Source organism: Falco punctatus (genome assembly GCF_963210335.1).
Source record: "Falco punctatus genome assembly, chromosome: 4".
NCBI lineage: Eukaryota > Metazoa > Chordata > Aves > Falconiformes > Falconidae > Falco > Falco punctatus.
In genome coordinates, this window is record NC_137583.1 from 8,621,517 (window position 1) to 8,647,760 (window position 26,244).

General features: G+C 38.6%; 1 protein-coding gene across 18 annotated transcripts in view; it reads left to right on the plus strand.

Moving 5' to 3' along the window:
- Positions 1-26,244, plus strand: part of CACNA1D (calcium voltage-gated channel subunit alpha1 D) — a 253,243-nt gene that overhangs the window by 61,356 nt on the left and 165,643 nt on the right. For all 18 annotated transcript variants that reach the window (XM_080384052.1, XM_080384045.1, XM_080384054.1 and 15 more), the window contains one exon: positions 798-903. In XM_080384052.1, coding sequence (XP_080240178.1) covers positions 798-903 — 106 coding nt within the window. The remainder of the gene's footprint in view (positions 1-797; positions 904-26,244) is intronic.

Below are 26,244 nucleotides of genomic sequence, written 5' to 3' on the forward strand. Positions count from 1 at the left end.
TTGCGGGAAAGGCACACTCATGGGAAACAGGAGGATAAACTTTGTAGGCATCCAGGTTTCAACTGCTGTCATCCAGATATGGTATAAAAAGTATAGCCGCAATTCATGCTGTTGTGAGTGTGAAAGCCTATAGCCTCTCAGTATGTATAGCTGCCAAGCCAGTAATGATACTCAGTTCCCCAGTTTACTCACCTAAACTTTTACCTGTCCTGGCCAAAGCAAAATTATTCAGGAGTCCAGCTTTCAGAGACATGAAGAGGGACTCAGAATCTTCTTGCATCCATTGTATAGCTTTCCAGCTCTCATACAAGAGCACAGTTGTGATTTCCTGGGAATCTTTCTCATATCCTGTTACAAACCAGATCCCAAATAATTTTACTCCTTTGGACGAACACATTTCTGTTAACATGAATGAGACTGATGTGAGCATATGAGGGCAGAACAATTCAATAAGTATTCTTTACCCATCGTGATGACCCATGTATTAATTTAAGAGTGTATAATTACATTAATCTCTGGAACTTAATATTAAGTGCTCTTTGGCAGCAAGAGTAGTATTTTTTCTTTTTTTTTTTTTTTTTTTTTTTTCAAAAAGAAGAGGACATTGAAAGATCGTTGTGATGGAAAATATGGTATAGTGATATAACTAAAAGAGATGAAGTGTTCGTCACAGTTATCAGTCAAAAGATTGCCTTAAAAGTAAGACTTGCTTTACAAGTGTTGGTGCTGAAAGGAGAATTAGACTTTAAAGTTTGTAGATACTCATAATTCGTGAGTTCCTTAACAAGATTTTCCAGACCATTTGACATATTTATACTACTGTCTATTTTTGCCAATTGTGTGGCCTTAGCTGTTTACATCCCATTCCCAGAAGATGATTCTAATTCAACTAATCATAATTTGGTAAGTACTCTTGAGTTTTTATTTTATATTTGCTTGCTATACTTTTAGCTTGATGGTCATGATTAGCTGCTAGTATTTGAAGCTGTGTTAAGTATAGGTAATTTCAGTAAAAAAAGATTGGTGTATAGTGATACTTTAAAATGTGTATGGAATTGCTTGGGTTTTTCAGTTTTGATATGTGCTCCTTTATGTCATTGTGTTTAAGATTTTTCAGTAGTGAAATTCTTTGGAGGGAAATGTACTTTATTATTATGCTGCATGTATACATATATTTGTGTGGTATTAAAATTTTAATTTAAATTTCTATTGGTTATATCAATCAGATATATTTACTAGCTGTTACTGGTTTTGACGCTTGTTTCAGTCCTGAAGTTTTACTGCCTTTCCTAGTGTACTTGTCTAGTCTGTTTTCAATTTTTAATGGTGTTATTTAGCTGTGCAATTTACTGGATATTTTGGTTATTAATAAGAGGATGGGGAAATTTTACATTAATACATTTTAAAGTGACAGGAACATCAATGTGAATTTTAAAAGGAGTCACTGCTGGTACAAGTGATCTTTCAAAAAAGGGCTGGTACTGCAGTAAGTGGTGTGTAGAGCTGTGTTTCTTCGAAAAGAGTATGCTGGTGTGCTTAAAGAGATCATGAAAACTAATTTTGTTTTAATTCTCCAGTAAAACTTGTAAAGGCTATCACACTCCAGGGTCATATTGAATTACACTGCAATAATACCATAGTTTATATTAAACACCATGGTGAAATAGCAGAGTTCAGTGATCCTATACACTCAAAATCTGCATGTGATGTTTTTATGGGGGAGGGAAGGCTTGTTAGTGAAATAAAAATTTGGATACCAGTAAATAGGTAATTTTGGATTAATTTACCTGGAAATTTCAGGTTGATACAAAGTCTGCTATTTATGAACAAGTTAGTGTAGTTTCTGGTGTATTTTTTTGTTTATCAAGATTAAGCAAATATGAATAAAAAATGCTGGCGGAAGGCAGAATAATTCAGGCAATGTAAAGAATGATTTATGCAGCTGTGTATCTAGCCAACCAACGGTCTTTCTTTCCTTCTCCCCCTCCCTGCCCCGAGAAATCCAGGGCACAAATCTCCATAGCTGTCAATCCACCAAGAGATCCACTAATAACTAATTTCGTAAAGCATTACATGAAAAGGGTAAAGCAGTTACTTGTGTCAGAGGCTAATGATTTTGAAAGAAATGTTTTTAGCATTGGTTTTCTTAGGCTAATGCCTGGTATTTCTGACCTAATTCTCCAATGCACTGGTATTTAGAAAGAAATTGACATTTTCACCCCTGATTGTTTTTTTTTGGCTAATCTTTGTCTTTTTTAGTCTAAGCAAAAATAAATTACTTCCCTTCTCCCTCTTAGTGAGAGATCCCTATCCATCCTAAGTAGAAAGGGTCTTGAACACCCCCAATTATATGTATATAAAGCTCACTTGGCCATTTAAATTCTCTCAAATTCCCATTTAAATTTGCATCCTGTTTATACTGATGTTGAGTAATGCCACTGAGTTTGCTGGAAGAACAGAATTTATCCTGACAACGTACTTCCAGGTGCTGGGACAGATTTAAGCCCAATAAGGGAACACACAGGCACATCCTGTGTACCTGATCTAATAAAATAAATAGTTCTGGAATGAGCAGTGTTGGCTTTTCTTATGACTAAGGTTCTACATAATGAAATACACTAACCAGTGATCTGGGTTCATGTCTCTGACTGGTGTTTCAGCCTTGCTAGGGGACTGTACCCTGCTCTGGCTTTAATTAAAGTTCAAAAGTTGTAGGAAATAAGATAATATCCTCTCTCCTTCCAGCCCAGGTGTTTGGTCCTGTCAACCCCACAGCTGCTTCTCCCCATTTTCCTCTGTCTGGACACAGGTATCCACTGACACTGTAGAGATGGTAGCACTGGTATCATTTAGTGCCTCGTGGGGAGAGCTCAGGGTGAGGAAGAAGGACCTGGTCTGCCTTCAGTGCCTTTGCTTCCTTAGTAGGTAAACCCCAAAAGTTCAGCTTTATAAATTTTAGTTTGCATATGGATATTATATCTAGGGCTTGATTCTTGGGGAATAAATCAATGTTGCTTCATTGAGTTGAATAGTTTAATTGCTTTCCATCAGCTAGCTGAACTGGCTCATATTTTTTTAGTTTGTAAACAGAAAAAAATAGATCTTTATGCATATGGATTTTTTCCAAATACAAAATATTACATAATTTGTAATCAGCCATGAAAAGAGGAAGCAATAGTACAAGAGGGCAAAAACCAGTGGAACCCTGGTAAGTGGGAACTAGAAATGGAAACTTTTCCAGTTTTGCTTGGGCTAAGGGGAAGACTGCACATATGAGAATTTGAGCAGTTGAAGAGTTTATTCTTTATGGCTTCAGGAAGTCTGCAATGGCAACCTGAATCCCAGGTGTATGTGCAGAACAGATATTTGTTCTTTGTGATGGGACGTTAAAGACAGCTTCTGTATGATGGAATTTCCAAGACTTGTAAGAGAATCCTGAGTTACAGTTTCTGAGTCTGTCTTCACCTGTGACTGAGCCGGTGAAACGCTTACCATATGTCAACTACCTAACCGCTGGCTGAGCTGTGAGTGAGCGCCGTTCTTAGTTTCTCATGAATGTTTCAACATGTGGTGTCTAATCAAGACAAAGTCAGTTATATGTTGCAGTAGTAATTTGGCAAAAGAAATTTTAGCACAAATTAACCAAAAATGCAACAAACGTGAAGAAATGGGTAGATGTGTCTTAAGAGAAATCACAAATCAAATGTATGCTTATTTATGTATTTTTCAAGAGTAGGATGTATCTTGGGTATCTGTTATTCTTGAATATGAGTCACTTTTTAATCTTAGACATTTTGAGTTGTCTGTCAGAAGGTTCCACAACCTTGTTTTTGGAATAGTAGACTGTTTATAGAAAACTGACAGTGCGAGCTAAGTGTAAGGATGGGACAGTTGTGTTTCTGTGTTGGTCACTCCTCTTTACTGGTACACAAGTTGTCATTATTGAAGTTTTTGTGATGGGGCCAGCAGCATGCTATGAATTACTTAAAATAACTTAAGGACGCAAGAAAAGGTTTCTTTGTGAAATCGCTGACTAAATTGAGCAGATGGTAATAACCGATGTTGTAGGATAGGAGTCCCTTTCATTAGCAGTTTTTTTGTGCCTGTCTTTTCAACTTCTGAGTAGACAAGCTTAGACGTCTGTTTTGCTCTTTGGCCATGCTCCGAGAGGGTGCACTACAGCTGTCTTTTGCACAGTGGATTCACGGTCATCCTTATTCTCTCTCAAGAGTGGTGTGTTAGTACTGGGTAGTACAAACCCACGCACTTCGAACAAAGCAGAAGTGCAGACTTAAATTCAGACTGCACTGTGCTTGACCACTTGCCTGGTGTTACAGTCCTGTGTTCTGTGGGAAAGTTTCATCCTTTGTCTAAAACACCTTGATGTGTGTGTCTGGTGGGTGCCAGGAGGAAGGGATATTTTCTGTACTTGCAGTGGAGTTGTTCCCTGATGCTTTTCTAAACTGCATAGAGTGCAATACAGACTAACAAACTTTAAAAAGTTACTGAACTTGATCCTGAATTCTGTTTAATTAACTGATTAGGGGCTGATTATTAATGCTCTATCACAAGTGGGCCCAGTTCTTCTGCAAGTAGATGGGGGAAACTATTACTGAACCAGATAAGTTACATTTTTCTTACAGCAGAACAGGAGCAGTGTACTCTGGGATGAAATCTTCATAAGCTCACTACTTCATATTTTAATGTAGTTTCTTTTGTCTGCTTTCAGAAGTTTCAGGTGACCTGAACTTTCCATGCTTGATTCAGCTCTTTTGGCAGTGTTTCTTGACCGAGCTTGAAAAGAAGCACTTTCTGGCAGGAAGGGTTTCCTATGTATCTTCCTTCTGTTTCTATCTTTTCCATTTCTACCCCCCCCATCTGTGGTGTGTTATTTCCCTTCATGTCTTTTGTCTTTAACTTCCCGCTCATTTCTTTCCTGTTATCCCTCTAGCTTCCCTCTGTGTTTACTTTTCTCTTCTCTTTTGCTGCGTGCTTTGCTCTGTCTCACTCTCCCACCTCCACTTTTCTTTCTTGTATCATCCTGCTGTACCACGTTCTGTTCTCCTGTGCTTTGCCCATTGACATTCCCATTGGTCTGACTGGCACTGGGCAATGTGCAGGCAGGCTGGCACGATACAAATCTGGAGCTGGGCTGCAACTGAGACATTTCTTGGTTATTCTTTCTTTCCTTTTTTTTTTAAAGATTTTTAAAAATAAGTAAATGTGAACAATAAGAAGGCATTTGTCTATACAGAGTCTATGAAAACTACACCCCTGAAGTTTGAGTTGAGTCTGCTTTGGGTGTACTGCAGCTCTTATGACCAGACTGGAGGTTTTGAATGGTGACACTCTTCTTGAGAAGAGACTGAAGCCTGTACATTTTGGGAGACTTACTTGCATGAATTACGGCAAATTGGCAAGTGTAGAGTCACGTGAGTAAAGGGCTTGACCCTAATGTATAAAGGGCTGGAACCTAATGATAATTAAAGACTCTCTGCCCCTGACAGCAGGATTCTCCAGCCTTGTTTCTAACTACCCTTGCCAGTGGGGGACCTTCTCAAAGAGTGAGATTCTGCATTAAAAGAAGGTCTTTCCAGCCTGTGCTTACAGAGCAGGTCAGGTGATGTTCCTGGGCGTCTTTTTTGCTTTCTCCCAGGCAGCTGGGACTGGGAGAGCCATAGTGGGGACACTGCTACAGAAAGGTGATGTTTGTGTCTTATCCTTCAGGCAAAGATTTCCTGTGTAAGTAGACTTAAGTGGATCTTTCAGTGCCTCCAGCAACAGGAAAGCCAGTGTTGTCCCTGAACTGTTAGTTGTGCCTTCAATCTAGGGCACAGCAGGGAAGAACCTGTTGAACTCTTGACTTAGAGGTGTCAGGCTTCCTATCCTTATCTCATTAGCGACCCTGTGACTCATTCAGTTCTAGGGCCACATGACTAATTAATCCCTCCATTGAAAAGGTGGTTGTTTTTTACCTTGCACAAAGTTTTCCTATATATATCTCTATTATCTATCTACATGTAGCTTCTCTGAAAGTGTTGTTGTAGAATGTTATTAATTGTAACCACATTTAGTAAATAATTCTAAAGATTTTTGTTTAATTGCTAAATGTTCTGTGATTTATTTTAGGAAGACTTCCACATATGTCTGTTGTGTTTGCTGTGTTTACTTTTTTAGTTCAGGGGTCTTTGAGGCCTGGGTCTCTCTTGCCTGACTTAAAACCTCTTCCAATCAAAATAACTTTTTGATACTGTGTTTCCAATCTTTTTCTGCCTTTGGATTCTTAGCTAATGCTCTCTCCTAATGTCGCTGATAGCTGACATAGAAGTCACCCAAGTAAACCTTTCAGGAATGAAGCAAGATAATTTGGACTCTACTGAAAACACTTGATTTTGCGTGTGGGAAAAAATGATGGAGACATTACAATGTTTTGTGTGTATATAGCCAAGCACCTAACTACTGGTATTACAGGCACTAGATTAATTATTTTTAAGGGAAAATGTCATTAAGCTTAATTTGAATAAAGATTAAAAAATACTGGGTCTAATTGTAAGTGATATACTACAGGAATTTTATGTTGCTTATTAGTTCAAGTCAGTGATGCATATTTATAGTTCTGTGTATGAGTAGTCAGGAAGGACTGCGAGAAAGTCGTAGTTTAATTTTGAGGAAAAACCCCAAACAAACCCAAATGTTAGGAGCTGTCCTTTCTCATTTTTAAGCCTGTGTGAAAAGAGGCTTGAATTCTCTCCTCATCAGTTTTTGTGTCTATATGCATATGTGAATACTCTGAAGGGTAGTTTTGATAATTTTCCCCCCTGCTGTTTTTAATGTACATCCATTACCCTGATGTCTATTTTCTTATTTAAAAAACCCATGAAGTAACTATCTAACTAATGAAGCAGCCTGACTTATCTTCCTGAAAACTGATAGTAAAGTTGTTTGGTTATTAGGTGGGACAGTATGCATCAGTAAGTAACCTTTGCAGAGCTGCAAGAATTCCTTAATAGATGGCATTCCTGCAAGGGAGTTATTAAACCATACTATAATACTGTATTCAGTGCTACGTTCATATTTCAATTTTTTTATATTACTGGCAGTCTAGTAATGTATGTAGTATGCTTAGTATGTTCTAATGTATGTAGTATGCTTTAGCTAAGTATTATGGATCGCTTTGACTTTCATCAGTGCAGACCACATATTTGGAAAACACTTTTCCTTTGTGTTGCAATGCACACCTCTGCAAAATAGATGAAAATTCTGAGCTGGTAGTGTTTTACACCCACTTTGTTCTGCAGCTAATTCCTAGGCCTGTTCTGTCTACTCTGCACTATACCAGTAGCATGAAATAGCTCTTGAGTTTCCTTGGTAAACATAACTGCATGTCTCAAGTCCATCTCTAATGGTGAATGAAACGGAAATTTTATTTCACACTCAGGCTTAGGACAAGGGACATTCCTGAAAGACAGACATGACCAAGATGACTGGCAATTTCCAACTGGTAGAAAGGTCACTTGGGTTTGTAGACATTTGGAAATAAAACAGACTAATCCTTATTCTTCTTTGTGTGTCCCAATACAGTTTAGGATCTTCTTAGCTACTTCAGCATGGATAAAAATGGCTGTTGGGGAGCGCAAGGGTATGGGAAGGTTCACAACTTAGTTGTACAGGTTTTAGCTAATGACACTGTAATAAATCCCTTCTCCTCACCCCCTTATTTTTTTTGAGTCAGGAGCTAGTTTATCAGTTATCCAAACTGGAAGTCCTTATGAAAAGATGTACTTAATCATTCCCATTTGAAAGGAACTTTTTTCCCATGTTGAAAGTTGCAAGCTTGTTCCTGTGCGGAATTCGTACTAAGGGCTTGTCTCTCCTTAAAAAGCTTTGCTGGTAGTGCATTACTGGCAAACTGCCTAGGGAGATACAGCGTACACCAGAAAGAGTTCTTTTTTCTATTATAGCCTAAAGTCAGTCTCCTAAACAGAGAAGTGCTGCACTGGTAGAAGACTCTTTATTTTTCTGGTTTAATTGTGCTGTGAAGAACAGTGACAACCAGCCCTTCTTTTACCTTACTCCCTGCTTGATAAAGGTATGCCTGCAAAACTTCATAGGCTGGTCACGATAAATGTAAATCTGTGTACTTCCAAATATGCAGAATAATCTTATTAGTTACTATACCAGTTGAACAATCAGTGGGAAAGTAGTTATATTTGAAATTAATATTGTTGTACTTCAGATCTAAAATGAGCATTTAATAAAGTTTGTACTTTTCATACAAACTCTTGGGATAAAGTAAAAGTTGATTTTTAAATGCTCTGAAAAAAGCATGAACAAACCTAGGTTACAAACCCAGTTTACTGCCTGTATGTATACCATGTGAATTGCTAATTTACTTCAATATTAAGCGTGTAGATTTAACACGCTAATCTACGGTTTTATTCCTTGACAATAGCTTCTATGCTAAAGGAAACCCTGAAAACTGGTTTTGAAGTTTTTAGTGAAAAAATAAACACATAAAATTGAGAATCTTTACATGTTGCCATGTTATCAGTGCCACACCAGAAGCAGACTGCCATAAATATTACTTGGGTTTGCTGTATAAAACCTGTTTTAAAACTCCAGGTTATGCAAATATGGGCATTTACTATCTTTTAAAATGGTGTTTCATACAAGCAGCATATTATGCATTGAGAAGTTGTGGGTCTTGCAGTGTGGTCTGTGTGTGTGAGTGCTGTCTTCAAGTACTACAGAGTCGGGATCCAGGGCTTTTGAAAGTGCTGGTCGAGGCTTGCTGGCTTAATTGGAGCAGAAATGGAGAAGTTCTGGGTGCTTTTGAAAAGTCCTGTCCCTGGGTACTTCAGAAGAGTCCTGTAGCTGTTAAGATCAACTAAAATGTATCTTCTAATCTTTAATGAGCTTTAATGACAAACTGCTTTCATTGTCAGTTGATTGGTGGTTTGATTCACCATTCATTTTGTGAGAATTGAAATTTGTGTGTCCTGCTGTCATATTCCAAAACCTTTCTTTTCCTGGGCCATCTGGAAGGACAGGGCCGTGAAGAAAAGGCAGAATGAATAGTAGTGTTAGCGGGAAAATGTTAATTAGGATATATTTGCTTTTCAATGTTAGTTTTCTTTGGTTATTGTGTAATCCTCTGCAATAAAATTTTCATTTAATGAATTGCAAATAGAATGTCATCCCCCCTTTCCCCTTCAGAGGAGACTGAGAGCATGTGCTTAGTTCTTGCTTCTATAAAATTCATTTGGTAGCACCGATTAGCAGCTTACTGTTTGTGTTTTTTTCATAGTCATTTTTATGAAATGCTTTTATAGTTCCATTCTTCTTGAAGAGTGCCTTGATTAAACAGTGTGATTCTTCTCGGAAACCTAGGTGCTTGACTTCAGCATTTGAAACCAAACATTAAATAAAGATTTGAGATTTGTGCTCAAAATGGAACTATGAAAATAACATTCTCAATGAAATCAACGCAGCTGACCAGGATGCATCATTTGCCTGTAGTGATAACCTAATGAATTACATCAAAGCCAGGTGTCAGGTCCCACACCTGGGGGGAACAGCCCCACACAGCAGCACGGGCTGGGGCTGAGCTGCTGGGGGGCAGCTCTGCGGAGAAGGACCTGGGAGCTCTGGTGGGCAGCAGGTCGCCCATGGGCCAGCAGCGTGGCCTTGGGGGCAAGAAGGCCAGTGGGACCCTGGGGTGCATTGGGAGGAGCACGGCCGGCAGGTCGAGGGGGGTTATTGTCCCCCTCTGCTCTGCCCTGTGAGGCTGCACCTGCAGCGCTGTGTCCAGTGGTGGGCTCCCCAGTTCAGGAGAGACTGGGAACTGCTGGAGAGGGGCCAGCAGAGGCTATGGAGATGATGAGGAGGGCTATGGAGGCCATGGAGCATCTCCCTTGTGAGGAAAGGCTGAGAGGGCTGGGGCTGTTCAGCCTGGAGGAGAGAAGGCTGGGGGGGATCTCACCGGTGCCTCCAAGTGCCTCAAGGGCGAGTGTCAGGAGGACGGGGCCGGGATCCTTTCAGGGGTGCCCAGCGACAGGGCAAGGGGCAGCGGGCACAAGCTGAGACACAGGCAGTTCCATCTGACACGAGGAAGAACTTCTTCACTCCGAGGGTGACCGAGCACCGGCACAGGCTGCCCAGGGAGGCTGCGGGGTCTCCTTCTCTGAGGATATTGAAACCCCGCCTGGCCGTGACCCTGAGCGGCCGGCTCCTGGGGGAGCTGCTTTAGCAGGGCCTGGGGCTGGATGGTCTCCAGAGGTCCCTGCCAGCCCTGACCAGTCTGCAATTCTGTGTGATAGTAATATAAAACTTTGAAATGACGAGCAGATTGATTTGTATGGATTTATGTATGTAGTTATGAACCAAGGCTTTGCCCTCTTATTTAACATCACAAGGCATTATGCCTGTGCATTTCCAGTTTAGTTGCATGGCTGAAAGTTTGGGCACTGTCTAACTGATGTCATTACATGACTGTTTTCACAGTGGTCACTATTCATGTGGGTAGAGAGCTGCTTACAAGTTTGAAATCTTGTAGAATTTTGCCTTTTGATGTCATTATTAAGGATCTGAACCTTGCTATTTTTTACTGTGGCAAATCATATAATACAAACTGTGATCAGTGTTGGTCTGTATAGCAGAAGGGATGATGCTAGACAATGAATTTGCAGGAGATCAGAATTTAATCTTCAAGTTTATTTTCATTGCATATTTTCTAAGAAACTTATTTTTGATGTATCTTGATTGAGGAAAGCAGCTCAGCCCAAAGATTCATTTGGCCAATTGTTTTAGTTGTCATCTTCTCATACAATACAAAACAGGTGGTATGTTGAATTTTATCACACTTGACAGCTTAAATGTGTCGTACTGAACTACCAGGTTGCATTTCAGTAAAATTTTGCGGAAGATGCAGTGGCACAAAGGAGCATACAGAGAAAGTTACATTCGTATGGCATAAAGGCTAGAAAGCTCTTTGCAGTGTAAGAACATAAACATAAGAAGTGTTCATTAATAAGGTTCAGTAGTTTAATAATTGTACTTTTCTGGGTTGACTGATGGTGGCTGCAGCAGTGCAGCAGCCTCCAGCAAGATCACATCTTATGCCACTCAGCTAATCAGAAAAATGCAGTCCTTCCAAGGTACTGAGTAGCAAATACCCCAAAGGTTTATGATGTTTATCAGACATTTTGTTAGCGCGGTTTTCACTGTGATGGTTTTATTATGATGCCGTTACTTATTTTTTTCAAATACTCATCCAGGATACTTTAAAACACATACCACTGATGTGTGGCATGAGTCAGTTAATCATCATGAAATGATATTTAAGTAATTTTATGCTTATTTTCATCCCAAGAAGACTCACTAGTTCAGAGTTCATGTAGCTTTTGTTGTTCAATAATTTATTTCTTGCTATAGCAAAGGAAAAAGCTGAAGGAAAACCAACCTACTAGATTCTATAGAACTTGTATGTTACAATAAGGTCTCAAAACCTCTTGACACCATTCACTTCAGAAAAACTAACTAAAAAAAAAAAGTCGTGACAAAAAGGAACAATGTTTAACCGCACAATACCTAAAAGTGTCATGGTATTGAGTGATGCTTAGTACAGTCTGACTACTAGGGCGAAGATGAGTGTGTCCAGGGACAAAGCCTCTGGCTGGTGTGTGTTAGTGCAATGCAGCTAGCTCTGTCCTCTCTTGAGGTGCCTCAGCTGCCATAATTCTCGAGGCATAGTACAGAATAGAAAGTTTCTTTACATCCAAGTACCAAATTGAACAGTATTTAAAAATTTTTACATTTTGTCTTAATGTAATGAAACTATCATATTTAACTGAAATTCCCTAAAACGTAGATTTGGCAGAGGCCATGTTATTTTACTGGCTGATGATTCAGTTTTGTTTGCATTGTCATGGTTGTGTTGGTGCAAGCCCATCTTAAGACCAGACACGCATGCCATCTGTATTCTTAATACAATAAGAAGACCTTACCCTGAACTCTGAAATTTGCTGGAGGCTTTGCAAGCTTAACACCCATAGTTAATGCAGATTGAGCACAGGTAGACTGAGCACGCACAGACCTAGCCTGTCAGCATAGGTTAGATTTGTGACTTTTTTAAAGGGCTTAGCCTTTTATTTCAGGAGACAATCAGCTGCTTTGCACATCTATGTGTTCCCTGAATACTGTATGGCTGAGAGCATTTATCAATAATGTGGATGAAAAATACACGGGTTGCAATTTGTGATGTAGCTCTGTAACTTCTGAGAGCATCTAATTTCAGTCAAATACAGCAGAAACAGACATTTCAAAGTTATTTTTACATGTATTTTGAGACCAGGAAGAGAGAAACTTTGTGTTCCCTCTTCCCCCCAAAGGCAGGCTGCAGCAGGAGCCTACATGTCATACCAAAACTCATCAACCAATGCAAGACTGTAGGGATGAGACTTTATTAAATTTTCATGCTTACAGAACTGCTTGTCTCCTCTAAGACGAACACTGAATTATGTGGATTCAGGAAATAAAATGGTTTGGTGCCACAGCAGAAAGGGTAAGAGAAGCTAAGGTAAGATGCTAGCTAGGAACTTCAGGAATGAGCATTGAATTTTTTAGTTTGCCCCAACTTGGACAGGCTGTTTATCTTTTTAAGTTTTTAGTTTCCTGCCTATAAAATAGTTTTCTGGTCTAAAAGGATATCAAATGGAAGTATAAGTCTGAGGCTGTGAAACATCCAGATATGGTGAGTAGGGTTCATATGAGCGGTAGAATGAGATCTAGGGAGTTCTCTTAAGAGTTCCTTATTTTGTCTTTATTTGGAAATGGTTTGGCTGGCTTTCTGGTGAATTTTGTTGTCAGAGGCTATATTTTAAGTCTGGGAACGTAGAATGTTTTGGCAGCACATTTTGGCGAAGGAAAAGTGATTGGTAGGGCAATATAGGAACAGAAGGAACAGCCCCTGTTCCCATAGTGATAGAGCAAAAGCAGTGACATTTAGGTAAACAGCAGTAGGAAAGGAAATTTGGGGGAGTTAATGTTAGATGTCTCAGAAGATACAGTAAGCTTCCATACGGTGTTTCATGTGTATCTGAAAATGCTAATGTTAAGCTTATATTTGTTACATTAGTTGCACAAGCACCCTTCGGTGTTTGGTTGGTTGGGAAGTTCAGTGACTTCCTTGAACAGGTGATGTGTGAATGAAACAAAGGCAGGCAACATCCCATCCAGCAGAACTCGCACCTAGCAAAAGGCAGTGTGATAGTTTGAGTTCACAAATATGCTCATGTGGACTGTCCAGCTGGTGGGAATGGTACCACTGAAGGTGTTTTTAGTATGATTGTGACACATGGATGACAAGGGTATTTTTAGAAACCCGTGTAGCAATGTTATTGATCCAAATATTACATACTTCTTAGCCTCAAACAATTATTTAAAAGACAGGTATGATAATGTTGTTCAATGAGTGCCAGGGTTGAGGTGTTGCATGACGTAGTGTGTACCTCTGTGTATACTGGTCAGTGCAAATTCTGGAATCGTAGAAGGACTTCAGCTTGAGGACTAAGCAAATAAATAAGTGGGTAAAAGTTTCATTTTTATAATGGTAATATAGGTCAATAAGTGCAGGGTAGGAAATGAATTTCAGGCAAAAGCTGTGGGAGAAATAGAATTTTGGAGACTTTTTACATTGAGACTTTCAGGAAAGTTAGCTAATTGGTTAAAGCATGGATTAGACAAAGTGTCTGCTAAAGCGTTGCACAGTAAGGGATGTGGGGGTGAAGCACACTGGCTATTGGAATCAGTGTCCATGCAAGCACTCTGTGTGCAGGGGTTTATCTAGTGCCTTTTGTTCATATTTGGGAACGAGACTGCTTCAGAAAGTATCAGAAGAAAAACAACTGGAAAGGCTAATGGAAAGAAAGCGAACTTAAAAGAGCAGCTGCACAAAGCTGGTATATTTTAGTGAGGTATGACATAGCACATTTTAATAAAACAATCTGAATGAGCTTGATCCATTGTTTGAACAAAGATAAGGCTATGCTAGGTTGTCTTGCGTGTCCTTTGTGTTCTGTTCCAGTCAAAATAGGGTGAAGATTTACATATGATTTTGAGGCCTTGACACAAGTGGGTGTTCAGTGAGTAGAGGGTTTCCAGTGAACGGTTAACACAGATGGTAATGTGCTTTTTATCTTGGCAGTTAGTGGAAGGTCATCTGTTCTTCTGGGAGCTAAATCTTGAAGGATATGAACTGATAGGTAACCTCATTAGCTATCAATGAACTTACAGGATTTGGGTGTCTTTTTATAGTCATTGTCTGCACACTCACAGTCTGTGTAATCACATAGTGCTGATGCCTGCAATTTACTCAACTATTAGAGAGGTTACTGAGAACAGAGATACTTCAGCTTCCTGGGCAAGGGGCAGATATGTGGGCTCACATTTGTTTGGAGGAGGCATTTCCTCAACTGACAAGCGGCATTCAGTGTGCCACACACCCCAACGCGGGGTCAGCACTCGGCACTAAGGTGGTGGTGAAACGTCAGCTGTTTCTGCGTTGTACAATTTGTAACCCCTTCTCAGTATGTGAAGACAAGAGAGGGAAATCTTAGGGCGTAAGAGCACAAGTTTTCCTGTCCTTCCTCCTCTAAAGCTTTGGAGGAGTAACCATGAGTAAAAAGTCCATGATTTAAGAGTGCATGGGTTTACTGTGTACAAGGGGGCATTTCAGGACGCACCCTACAAAGCTGTGATCATGTATTTTAGCAAAGACTTGCAAAGTTGCAAATGCTTCCTCGCTTTTACTCGCTGTTACTCCAATCATGAATAGTGCGTATTAAAGTCCTAGTGGAATGAAAGAAAATCCCGGAATTTGAATGTTACAGTATTAATAAGTTTGGGGTAGAATATTTGTTTCTCTAAAAATGAAAAAAGGGTAACTATAGGTGTTTATCTTGACTTAGAAAGGGAAATTAAATGGACTTGTTCTGTTTTGAGATGTAAATCTCTTTTGAAGTCAAAGGTTCTGGACTTGTGTGCAGTTGAAGCAGCGTTGCTTGAAGGTTTGATTCTCCTGCATTGTAACACTCTGACAGCACAGTAGTGGCAGTGGTAGAATGCTTCACTAGAATTGGATTTTATAGCTTTGGTTTGTAGGTGAAAAAAGAAATTTCATGAAGTGTATTAACATTTACAGAATAATTTTATTATATCTAGAAGATAAAACAGAGACTGAAATATTTATTTTAAAATTATTGTTTACCCTGAAACTAAATATGAATCAGTCTTTGTATCTCTTTGTGTATTGACTTGATTAGAAATGATGGGGTGGTGCTCTTGGCAACCCCAGTTGCAGAGTGAATCATCTTATGCCACCTTTTTGATGGCTGCTCATGTTTAAAATTGATGCATTTTACTTGCAGTTAAGAAGTGTTAAACATGAACACAGAAAAGTGTAATGACTTAGCTAATGAGTGATAAACTGCTGTGGTCTTATGACCACATGAAAATACCTGATTTCCAGGGTGCAGACAAGATACCAGCTTTCAGTTTGTAATTAAATATATGTTAGAATTCTTATAACTCTGAGCAGGCTGTAGAGTCTCAAGGGATTGTACTTTTTAAAGCCAGGCCTACAGTGTGGCTATTGTACATAGAACTTGCTTTTCTAAGTAACCAGCTCCATAATTCAACTATTGTACTGGATTTCAAACCAGAACACTTACCTAAGTTTATATTTTGCCATTTGTAGTATTAACTTCATTATGGATACTTTTTTGCATCTAGTTAAGGCTTTCCTAAGGCTAAAGGCTAAATAGCAAAGGCTGTGCTCCCCAGGGGAAGATTGAAGTATTCACTCATCTTTGAAAAGCTACGTATCAGCAGATGCTGCAGCAAAATCGTTGAAAAAAAAATCAGAGTGGATTAATTTTTGATAAATGTCATGACTTCATGATGAAATTTACTCTGTCAGTAACTGTTAGGTTGATAAAAATTTGAGAATTGATTCCCAAATTTGTAAGTTAGCCATGTTGTTGCACGTATACTCACTCTACCAAAATAGTTGGATTCTGTCACATTTTTTCTATAGCTTTTCCTAATACAGTTTTTCTTCCCATACTAACAGATTTTTATAAATAGTCAGAATTCAGTGATGAGAATAATAACACTTCAAAATTGGTTAAAACTGGTGAATGGTTTCCCTCAACTTCAGTAATAGTTGGATGTTGCTATGTTTTCCACCAATACACACAAAGATTACTTGATAATTTGGTGCTATTCAAGCATGCCGTGTGTGAGTTAAAAAAAAAAAATACCACATTTTAGCCCATAGTTTCTAGCTGTGATTTTTGTATAAGCAGTAACAAGCAGTAAAATGTGTACTATGTGGTTTGCAATGACCTTCATTGCTGGAAATAACGGTAAGAAAAAAAAATCAAAGACATGCTTAGAAATTCTTTGTTTGGAGGGCTAAATCTGACCTGTATTCTGCTGTCCTAATTGTGCATAGTGATTGGAGACTTTTTCAGCTTGGACAGACACAGATCTTGCAAAGAGCAGAATCAACACCATCAGTTTTGGTGGCTTTTTGCAATGCTGTATATATTAGCCTAAAATAGAGCAATGTGTTTGTTCTGACCTATAGATTTCTAGTCTGTGTATGTTGTTTTTATGTAGATTTGAAAAGCATTCGTGCCTCTAAAAAGGATTAGAAGGTAATTTTTATCAATAATTTAAGCACTGTAATTAGTTGGAAATTAAATGTCAAGATTTTCAGTTTGGGTATGCCCCAAAATTAACTTGGTCATGCTAGAAGCATCTCTACGTTTTACCAAGATTTTCCTTAATGTAGGAACAGCAAATTGTGACAGCTGTACTGGGTTACAGCATCAGCCCCTGGTCCTAGCTCCAATACTGACCAACAGGGGATATCTAGGGAACAAAAGACATGTACCATGCTGGACCTAGCAGTCGTCATCTCAAGAACTTTGAGCCGGAGGTAAGGTCTTTGTGTTTAATGATTTTAGATGAGACAGTACACGTCAGTTAATTCAGTAGTTTCATGCCATACTTGAAACACTTTGAGAGTATATAATTTGGTCATTATGCTTTTTTCCTCAATTGTTCTCAGTCTTTTTCTTTTTCCTAATGATGTTCCAGTTGAGACAAATTTTCTAACGTCTCCCCTGTAAAAACCCCTTCCATTATGGAGCAATCTCCAACTCGCATTTTTTTTTGTTACCCTTCCCATTGCTCCTTTAACAAGCTTTTTATCCTTTAATGTCACAGTAGTAGATATTTTTGCTCTTTCTGTCTGCATCTGTAAAAAAGAAAAATTTAAGAATGCAGTGGTTGCTGCAGAGGTGTTCTTGAGAAATATTTTGAACCAGAACTGTTCATGATGTGATGACATCTGGATTCCTTGGGAAAATGATCTGACATGCTGTCATGTGCAGTGTCTCATTCAGTATTGGATCAGGTTGGTTCTGACCCAGTATTTACCAAGGAGTGATCTGGGTTACTAGAGTATTCTCGTTTTGTTTTTCCTGACTTTGAAGGCTTTCTGGTCTCATTTAGTGTGTAATAGATACTGTTTATTATTCAGGAACAGATACTGTTTATGGAGGAATAAAAATATTTTCTGTTAGAATAAAACAGATGTCTTTTAAAAACTGCGTTTAATAGTATCGTCTTTTGTTGTTAATCTGCTTCTTATTTGGGCAAGCACAAACACTGAAATCAAAAAGTAGTTGAAGTATTTTCTTTGTCAGATGTCAAATAGAATCCAACAGCAATGTTGACACCTGTAGGGGTCGGATTTTGCCCCTCAGTCACCCCGGCAATTTAAACATCAACTTTTTGCATACTCCAACTACCACCAATATCTGATCTTCTGTCTTTCTGAGATTCTGAACCATAGCAGTATTTCTTGCGTAATGGAAGAAAAGTGCATTTTTGAGAAAGTAGCAGCTGTGATCATAATATATGTGTTTCTATACCACAAGTAAACAGATGTGCGTGGAAGTTACTACAGAATTTAGGGCTGTGTCAGCTGCGCCTTTCAGTAGATTTCACACTGTCACAAGTTTCTCATTTTAATTGTATCATTTTACTGTTTTGAGTAATTTTATTTGTAGAAGGCAAAGCTGGTAGGTCTTGGACAAATTCTAGTAACTACTTTATCTAAATCAGATTATCTACAGATTATCTACAGTTTCTGCCCATTGTTGGTAATGGTACCGCACTACATAGACCTGCATATAATGATGGTTCAGAACACTGGGTATGCTGTGCTTGCAGTATTTATCACAAAAGTATATTGTGGTATTACAAAATAACTTCCTAGCTTGCTTGTTAGTAGATAGACATGTTCCGTATCATGCAGTCATAATTTTTTTCCACATTCTCTGGTGTTTTAGGTAAAGACGACAGCCAGTAGTTATGAAGTAAGCTGCAGAATAATGAAACATTTGCCTGTGAATCTAAGTGTGTGATGGATACAATTTAACAAGTATTTCTTGCTTTGTTTTCTTGTCCCAAGATTTTACTCTAATTTGGTATCCTATGGTATTGATTGTTGTGTAGTTTTCCTAAAAACAATTTTCTATTACTCGATTACCAAATTAACATATGTATACAGTAGGCCAAAAGCATATTCTTAGTCTTAAAAGATAATGAAAGAAGCTGGTGATTCCAGCTGAAGTAGTAGTAGGAAAACAGCTGGACTGAAATTGGTCAACAATAGGCAGCAGCTGTTAGAAGATACACCTCTGCCGTTTTTTCTGTCCATTTTTTCATCAGTGAAACATTTTTTAAAAATAATTTTAAATTGCCTAGATTATGGAAGGTTCTCTGACTTTTAACTACCATAAACCAAACTGGAAAATCTCTAGAATAAAGTAGATGTGTTCTATCTATGTAAGGCTGTTGCATTATAATTTAGGGGAATTGATAAGTCTTAATACTGCATAAAACATAAAAGTAAGACATGAAGATGAGAAGCCAGGTAAACAAGCTCAGAAAAATCCCTGTATTTTATAGGATTATTAAAGAAAAATTCCTACACTTCTAAATTCCTTATTTGCCAGGAGCATCTCTGGTTGCCTGCAGATGAAATAAATAGATCCTATTTAATGTTCACTGTTTTTTTAATGGTAATTTAACGTACGGTGTAAAGGTCCTCAGTGGATAAGATCTGCAGAACTACTGCCTTGCGAGTCTGGCACTCTTATTCAGGAGACTGCGATTGCTGAAGTTGGTATTGCTTCAGTAGAGTAACTGTATGTGTGCATGCACGTGCACACAAATATATGTTTCTAAGAATGTACAGATGATACCACATCAGTCCAGAATGATTCCTCTGTATGAGAAAATAGAGCTGTGGGAAATTTTTTTAACACAACTAGACCAATCGAAAGTGTCCTAGCTTCTTTTTTGGTCTGGTACACCTGGTAGTAGAATAACCAGACTTTCTCCCCCCTCCCACCCCCATTTCTTTCTCTTGCATTGATTGTTGAGTGTAACTCATTTTAATTGGGAGGTTGTTCTGCTTCCTTGAGAAGAGCTCTCTGGCAGCTACTGCTGAATTGAAGTATGTAGTAATCAGTGCAGTAACGATGAAACTATGTTACAGAAATTCCTTCTTCCATTAACATGCTTTTGGATGACAGATAATAGCTTCTGTGAGTTCTTAAAGGAGCTTTGTCTCTAAGCGGTGCAGATTACTAAGTAAGGAGCCATCTCAAAAGCAACTGCATTGCTTATCAAAGGTCAGCAGGCTTGTGAGGAATCTTGCAGATTATTTGTCTGAGCTTTGTGCTTTTGTCTATGAATTTACATCTTTTAGAAGGCTAGAGAGCAATCACTGAGCTAACGGGGTCTCTTTGGTATACCTGCACCGTGTGGATACAGGACCTTGGTGACGTATCAGCATCCCCTGGCTTAAAAGGAAGTTTCTGTGCAGGATGCCCACAAATTCCAGTGGCACTTGCTGCATACCTTGTTGGGAGTCTATTTGGGAAAGCCCTCAGGCTGGTCTGCCCACCGGGGCACATGGGAGCAGCTGGCCCCTGTTTTGCAGTTGTTCTGCACTGGCCACAGGCTTGTGCTTCGAGTGGTCTGAGGGAGTGGGAGCCTGGTAGCATGTTTTTTCCCATCAGCACTGTCATACGTCCTCCTGATGCAGGGATAAGACAAAGCTGGGTGCAGGTGCTCAGTGGGGCCTAAGGGAACTCTGGCCACTGTCTCGCTACACTTGTGCTGGCGGTCTGCGGTGATAATATAGTTACTGAGAACAATAAAGGTTTTGCGAAGTAACCAAGATGGCTTAGGCAGAAGGATGTGCTATTAATGATGGTGTCTTATCTTGACCAGAAACTATGAAGTTACTAGCAAATGGGGAAGTGCATTCTTGAACACGTACATAATTTTCCAGTCTTTATAAATTAGTGTTTTATAGTACTTCTCCATTTGTATTCTGTGTTTTTGTATTTTCAGTCTTCCCCAAAAATGCAGGTTAGTGCATCTTTTGAAGCTGTTACCATAACTCCGATGTCGGTTTTTTTGCCGTTTATTTTTAAAGTAGAAAGCTATTCTGTGGTGAAGGCTGATGTTTGTAAAAGTTCTTGTACTTGTGAGAAGAGCCTTTTCATTTAGCTCGTCAGTCATCTGTAACTTTCATTTTTATCTTCAGATGTATACAGCAGCTGGGAGAGGCACGCTCTGAGTTGTGTTCATTGCTGATAAACACTTCAAAAATCATTAAAAAGAAAGCTCTTTAATGCTGAGGAAAAATCCTGCTTCTTTGTCTCCTTCCATGAAAATATAGAAGATTATGTGTCTCATTAGCATTAACGTTATCTGTTACAAATCTGCCGAATATGTCTAGAAGAATAAGCATGCAGTTTTTTAGCATTATTCTCAGCTATCATAATGTTGTTTCATCCTTCATCAGCATCTGTTGCAAACAGCATCTCACACAGTAAGCTTGCAACTCAAACTCTGTGCATTAATCCAGTTTTGTCTGCGGGGTGGAGAGGCTAAGAAATAGCCAAGTCTCTAGTGGACACTGCGTGGAATTAGTATCAAGGTCATATGCATAAAGCAATGCAGTGAATGTAAAATTCAGTAATTTGAAATCATAGTCCAGAAGCTTTTTGCTTTGACCCAGAATACTTCTAAAATTTTAGTTTGCTGACATTTCTTTACAAGCTGTCCAGGTTTCTATAGCCAGATGCCTGTTCTGCAGTGTCAAAACCTATTAAACGCCAGGTTATACAAAGTCAGGACGCTTATGGGTAATCCATGTTCCTCTCTCTTTGGGTCTTTTTACAAAATGAGAATCCTAATATCGCATTTAATCAACACTAGTATTACAGAGCTTGCTTGCTTCATCAGTTGCTTCTGGAACATTTTTAGGTGGAAATGTACTGTGATTTGCTGAAATTACACTTTATTTCTCATATTTTAAACAGTGACAACACATAGAAAATTAAGGCAATAATATGTCTTATTAACACAGTGTTTAGCAGTTAGAAAAGGGGAGCTCATGACTGGAAGTTCATAAAGCAAGTGCTTTTGTATTTCAGTCTTTATTCTAAAATTAATTCCATGACTGAGAATTAAAAAGGTCACTGGTAAATGCATATCTGAAATATAATGCCTTAGCAGTGTAGTCTTCATTCTGCAAGCTGATTTCAGATATTCAGCTGTGATAAGAACGTGGTCCATCACCTTTTAACAGTTTAAGTGTCAATGACCCATAGGTTTTCCAGTGGTTTTCAATACCTGAGCTGGTAATTCTGGTGGAGGAGAGGATAGAAGGGTATTGTAATGGGGATACCTTGACAGCAGAGACCATGCACAGGAAAGATGTTTTATCATTTTTGTAGAATCATTTAGGTTGGAAAAGACCTTTGAAATCATAGAGTCCAGCCATTAACCTAGCACTGCAAAGTCCACCACTAAACCATGCCCCTAATCACCACATCTACGCGTCCAGGGATGGGTGATTCCACCACCTCCCTGGGGAGCCTGTTCCAGTGCTTGACCACCCTTTCAGCAAAGACATTTTTTCCTAACATCCAGTTTGTTCAGAATGTTGCAGGAGTTGAGGTGTGGTTGCTTTTCAGTTATATTGTTGAATTTGCTTTTGGAATTTTTGGAGGGATTTCAAGAGCATGTAATTTTTTACATTTCAGGTGTCAGGCTGTGCAATGTAATATGAATTTATATGATTTTGAGTTGGGTCCTCAGTTACTGTTTTACTTAGAAATGTCTATATTTTTTTTAAAATGACAGTCTCACACTATATTTGCTTTATAGTTATTCTCTTTTACTACCGATAAACTTGCATGTATAAGGAAGTTATAGGCTTCACTTCACAGGGGGTACACCACCCCCCCAAAAAACGTTCCAAGAACAGAAACCATACAGAGAAGTTGTGGATATTACAGCCATCTGTGTGTGCTGAACTTTTTCTGCTTTAAATATAAGGGTTTGGCATATCTGAAATTGAACTGATGTTAAGCTCTTCTTAATATTTCTTGAAAATCCCAGAATTTATTCATAGCACATGTGTTGTGGTGAAACCTAAGTAGTCTTCTGAGAAAATATTTTTTTCTGAGATTTTATCACTACTTTTTTTAAGTAGGTTATTTGTTATGAAATTTCAAGGAAAAGAAATGTTGAGAATTATAAGAATAAACAGATAAAACGTTAAATAGGAACTTTCAAAAATCACATTTGTTCAGCGTAGTTGATGCTCACTGAAACATTTAGTTCATTTTTCCTTCTCCTGTTAAGCATCAGCTTCCCATTTACTTTCCTCAATGTTTTGAATAAACAGTGAAATTCAGGACAGTGAACTTGCTAGTTTACTTCCCATCCGTTTACTGTGAGACTTGGGCAATATACTTGAATTCTGTTAGCTAAAACCTTGGCAAATCCTTCACTGTTGCCTGAATGTATGATCTGTGCTGGCTTTTCAACGTGTTTAATAGGCAATAAACTCTCCTGTTGAACAAGAGGCCTGGTTATGAATGTACAAGCATTTAGCTGACTTAACCTATTGGTTTCAATGAACGTATTTATTCCAGTAACTGTTAACAGTGTAACTTAAGGGATCCTAATGTGTCTCAAGATGTTACATCTTCAAGTTACTGATTTTTAATTGTTTATGTACTTTCCTGTATTGTTCACTTAGCAGTGGACTCCATTTGAAAGGGATTAAATAAATACTTGAGTTTCTCTGACACTGTTGTTCTTTTATCTGATTCCTTCTTTATAAATCTTTGGTCTATCTTTTCATTTCTCTGTTTTTCTTACCCTTTTCCTTTCTATTTCCACTTCCACCTTTCTTGTGTGCTTTTTGAACTGAAATTGCTGTGTCTTATCCGGTGGGTTGTGTTAGTGACCTTGGCTGGATGCCGGGTGCCCACCAAGGTGCTCTATCACTCCCCTCCTCAGCAGAATGGGAGGGCAAAAATAAGGTGGACCCCCCCCCCACCCCAGACTTGTGGGTCAAGATAAAGGCAGTTTAATGAAGCAACAGCAAAAGTTGTGCATGTAGAAGCAAAGGAAAACAAAAGCAGTTACTCTCTACTTCCCATCAGCAGATGATGTTCAGTCACTTCCCGGGAAGCAGGGCTTCAGTGTGGGTAGCAGTTGTTCCAGAAGACAAATGTCATAATGCGTGTCCCACCTTCCTCCTCCTTTCTCTTAGCTTTTGTATCAGAGCAGACGTCATATGGTATGGAATATCCCGTTGGTCACTCTGGGTCAGCCCTCCTGGCTGTGTCCCCTCCCAAGGTCTCGTCCACCTCAAGGCTACTGGTGAGAGGGAGAGGGGGAAAGGCTGGAGACGCAGCCTTGATGCTGTGTGAGCGCTGCTCAACAGCAGCCGAAGCACTGGTGCATTCTCACCGCCCTTCTGGCTCCCAGTACGAGGCACGGCACTGTGAGGGTGCTGTGGGCTCAGCCAGACCCCGTGCAGGGGTGGGTATTGGACTGGCTTTTGGGAGTTTATTGTGCTCGCCCACAAACTCTGAAAATATTTTTCATCCCAAGTAGAGTGACTGCTTGGGTTTTGTAGAGCACAAATAAGGAAAAATACACCTTCCACCGCTATGTACATAGAAGATATTTAGTATTTCCTTGTTTTACATTATGCCGAAGGGAAATTCTTGATACAGCTCACCAGGGTTTCCTATTGACACTTGGTGGATTGATGGTTGCTCTTCTTTTTTTTGGTTAGTATCATTGTTTATACTAATTATGGTACTCCTCTCTTAGAGCTTGAAACTGGTAATGATTGCTTGACTGAATTTGTCAGGTCTCTTGCTAATAGGACAAAGATGTGAGAATGGGAGCCCATTTGTATGGCTTTGGAGAGGGGCTGACACTTCTGATGAAGAGTTTGGAGGTTGGGATTAGGGACCACCAGCAGCAGAACTCTGGGTGTCTTAATCTGCCTGTATGGCCAGGAAATCTAATATGCAGAGGCTCAAGGACATGTATTATAGTTTAAAATGATCCACATTAGGTTTCCTTGCAGAACAGAGATCAGGGCCTATAAATGAATGATAAGGAAATTAGGGTGATACTAGAGGCAAGGCTAACACAATTATTTGGGAGTGAATTCAGAGCAAACTGAATGTATTACTTCAGACCTAATTTTCTTAATGAAATTAAATTTGTTTCAGGATAGCTGGTGAGAATTGTCTGTGTAATACTGTTGTTTGAAAGTCAAGTATTTAATAAACTTGAATATTTTGTTCAGATACTGGACAATGTCCCATTTCATGATACTGTTGAAATGAGAAAGTGTTTACAATGAGTAGTGTTTCTAGCAGAGGCCTTCATATGGATGACATATTTAAGTATTAACCATGAAAAATGGCATGTAGTGGAAAGTAACTATGTTCTTATGTAAACTTACTTTGATATGACAAAAGGTTCTTTCCTTAAAAGTTAAAACAACTGGATTGATTCCATTTTTTAGTTACGTAAACCGGGAGCTTATTTCTAAGGTGTACACATACAAATATATTTTCCACTTGTCTAAACTAAATCTTTGGTGTTATTTGCATTATAAACCATTGTACTTCAACTTAAAATGCCCAGATTTACTAGCATGGCGGTTGGATTATTTTGTATAAATATTGCATTTGAGCTGTTAAGTATTTATGATGACAGTGCAGTAACTCTTCTGACCTCATTTGTTGATGTGAAGTTAGTTTAATGACAAGGAGGGTGGTTACCCTTCAGGAGAGTAAATTCAATTTCTGTACCATTAAAGTTTCCATACATGGACTCTTCAGAAATGCAATCTGAAGAGTTTCATGGTTGCTAATTTTTTTTTTGCATGTTTAATTATTGGTATCTAAAAGCTGAAACAGGTTATCTTTCTATAATGGGATATAGTGCTGTTGAATATCAGAATTTTTTATCTTGGTTTCCTTTATTTTCTCAATACCTGCGGAGCAACCGTTACCAACAAAATATTCTTTGAAGTCTGGTTTACCTAAGCAGAAATGACGGACATAACAGGACTGTCTTGTTTTAGTAAGAATAAGGTAGATGAGTGATGTTTTGTAGTCTTGGATGCTAACTTCATTCTTTTTTCTTGCTAGAACGCCTAGTAGCGTTCTCTGATAGAATGAAGGGCTTAACTCAAAAATTATTTTCAGAGTAACTGGTTTCTTTACATTTGTGCCATGGTACTTTTCATGCTGGAAAGAGGCTGAAAGTTTGCTTATGGGATGTGTTTTACAAATCTGCTTTTTTATATGCTGATTTTTCTAGTGTAATATATTGATTGAAGGGTAAATTATGAAAAAAGTATTGAAATGTTTGCACAGAAATCTAGCTTTTTAGGTAAATTATGTTATAAAATGAAGTAATGAGAAACCAGACAAGTGGAAAAGGATTTTGCTTAGTAGTATAGATGAGTTATTAAATTCCTGGCTTCCAGCAAGCTAAATGACCATTTCTTTATTCAATTATTTTAGGGGGGCTGAGGAGGAAAGAGATAGAGAAAGGAGAGAACTATTACATTTTAGAAAATTCTAAACATTTCCAAAACACTGAGAATTGTCAAAAAGGTTAGATAGGGCTTATTTGCATCATGAATATTATAAATACAGTGATTATATAAAGCATTTGAGTGCATATTCAGAAGACCTGTCTTCGGAAAAGTCTTATTTTTTTCTCTTAAATCCAAGCACTTTTAAATATAACAGG